The following is a 1,648-nucleotide window of genomic DNA, read 5'->3' as shown; positions in this document are numbered from 1 at the left end:
ATTTTCTGAGTTTAATAACAAAACAGTATAATAGTCACAGTCTTGGACATCAGATAAGTATCATAAAAGTAGAGAGAATCTCAAGCATCAGGTAAAAGAGAATTGAAAATCCAGACATGGATGTTTCCCTCAAATACTTTCTATAATAATGCAAGGAATAAATAAGTGAATAAAAACAAATTGGTTTGCTAGGTCCTTGTCATAATATAAGAACAACTTCTTAGGATAAATTCTTCAAAGATGACTTAGCATTACTGTTTTCATGCTTTATTATTAATAGTATTGCAATGAACCTGTTTACTGCTATTTATCAATGTGTTCAGCATTCTAGCTTCATTATAGATTATATATTTTGAATCAAATGATAATTTTTGACATTGGAGATTAAAAAGAATTTTGGGAGGCTTCCAAATGAATAATTTAAAGCTCAACCTTTGGAATATAACTCACGTGTAGTTGAGGACTTAGCTGTTAAATTTGTAGATTTTTTCCCCCCACGTCACTGTATAGGTGCTATGAAATGACATACAATCTATTTGTTTTCTAAACAGATAATAATTTGGAAAAGGAGATATTTTCAACAACCTTGGAATATTTTGGAGTTTTTAATTATGGTTGTTGGAATCGTTGATGTCTTTTGTATATACTTTGTGAGATTGAGACCAGAAAACTTGGGTCTTATTGAGTTTACAGTAATACTAGGATATTTGAGAATAATTAGATTTGTTCCTATGTTAAAGGTAAGACTTCACATTTTTAAATATTAGGGTTTTTTCCCTACATTGTTTGTTAAATGAGTTAAGAAACCTCATTATTTTGAAAGAAATGAGGGAAGGAGCTGTCTCTTTTTCTGGACTAGAAATTGGATAGCACTCTCCCAATAGGTATCCACTTGGTTCATTCCGTCACCTTCTTCATGTCATGGCTCAAATCTCACATTGTCACAGTAGCCTTCCCTGACCACGCTGTGTAAAATGGCAACGCCCTCCACACCCCCAGATTTCCACCCCATCCTCCTGATCCCCCTCCACCTCCTTAACTTCTATTTTTCTCCCCAAAGCGCTTATCACCCGTTTACTGTATGTTGTACGTACTCTCCATGAGGTAGGGGTCTTTGTTTTGGTCACTGATGCAACCTATCGCTCTAGAAGCGTGCCTGGCATAAGTAAGTGCTTCATAAATATTTGCTGAGTGAAAGAATGAAAATCTTGGTGCCACTAGAAGCAGGGTCACCCAAAAACAAGTTCTCTGCGTTTCAACTTGTTCATATCACCTGAACTGTGCAGAGACAAAAATATTTTCTCCATGACCGCACAGTCACACAGCGGGCTGCCTATGGAATTGGACTTTACCATGGCCTTCAATCTCCTTAGCAATTACTACTCCTTCTTTGCATGGCTCTGGTTTGGATTCTGAAGAGAGATTTTTAAATTTTCAGTCTCAACTCTTACACCTACTTTCTTTCTTTCCAATGGAGTTGCATTATGTAAGTTTCTAACTTGGGAACTTTATACGGTTTCACTTGCCAATCTGTTTTTTTTGTTGTTGTTTAATTCTTATTACATCAAACAAGCCTATTAGTATGTATTGAATTTATGGAGGCTTAACATTTTTAAAAAATTGCTGTAAACCTTGATGGCAAAATGTA

The 1,648-nt window shown here is 35.3% G+C and overlaps 1 protein-coding gene across 1 annotated transcript in view; it reads left to right on the top strand.

Moving 5' to 3' along the window:
• The window catches only part of SLC9C2 (solute carrier family 9, member C2 (putative)), a 100,141-nt gene that overhangs the window by 47,943 nt on the left and 50,550 nt on the right, over positions 1–1,648 (top strand). Inside the window, 2 exon segments of the mRNA XM_012657721.1 lie at positions 73–91; positions 552–740. Of these exon segments, the coding sequence (XP_012513175.1) occupies positions 73–91; positions 552–740 (208 nt within the window).

Source organism: Propithecus coquereli, unplaced genomic scaffold, assembly GCF_000956105.1.
Source record: "Propithecus coquereli isolate 6110/MARCELLA unplaced genomic scaffold, Pcoq_1.0 Scaffold56, whole genome shotgun sequence".
Lineage (NCBI taxonomy): Eukaryota > Metazoa > Chordata > Mammalia > Primates > Indriidae > Propithecus > Propithecus coquereli.
The sequence above is the reverse complement of the archived record's forward strand: the minus strand, read 5'-3'. Positions and strand labels throughout refer to the sequence as shown.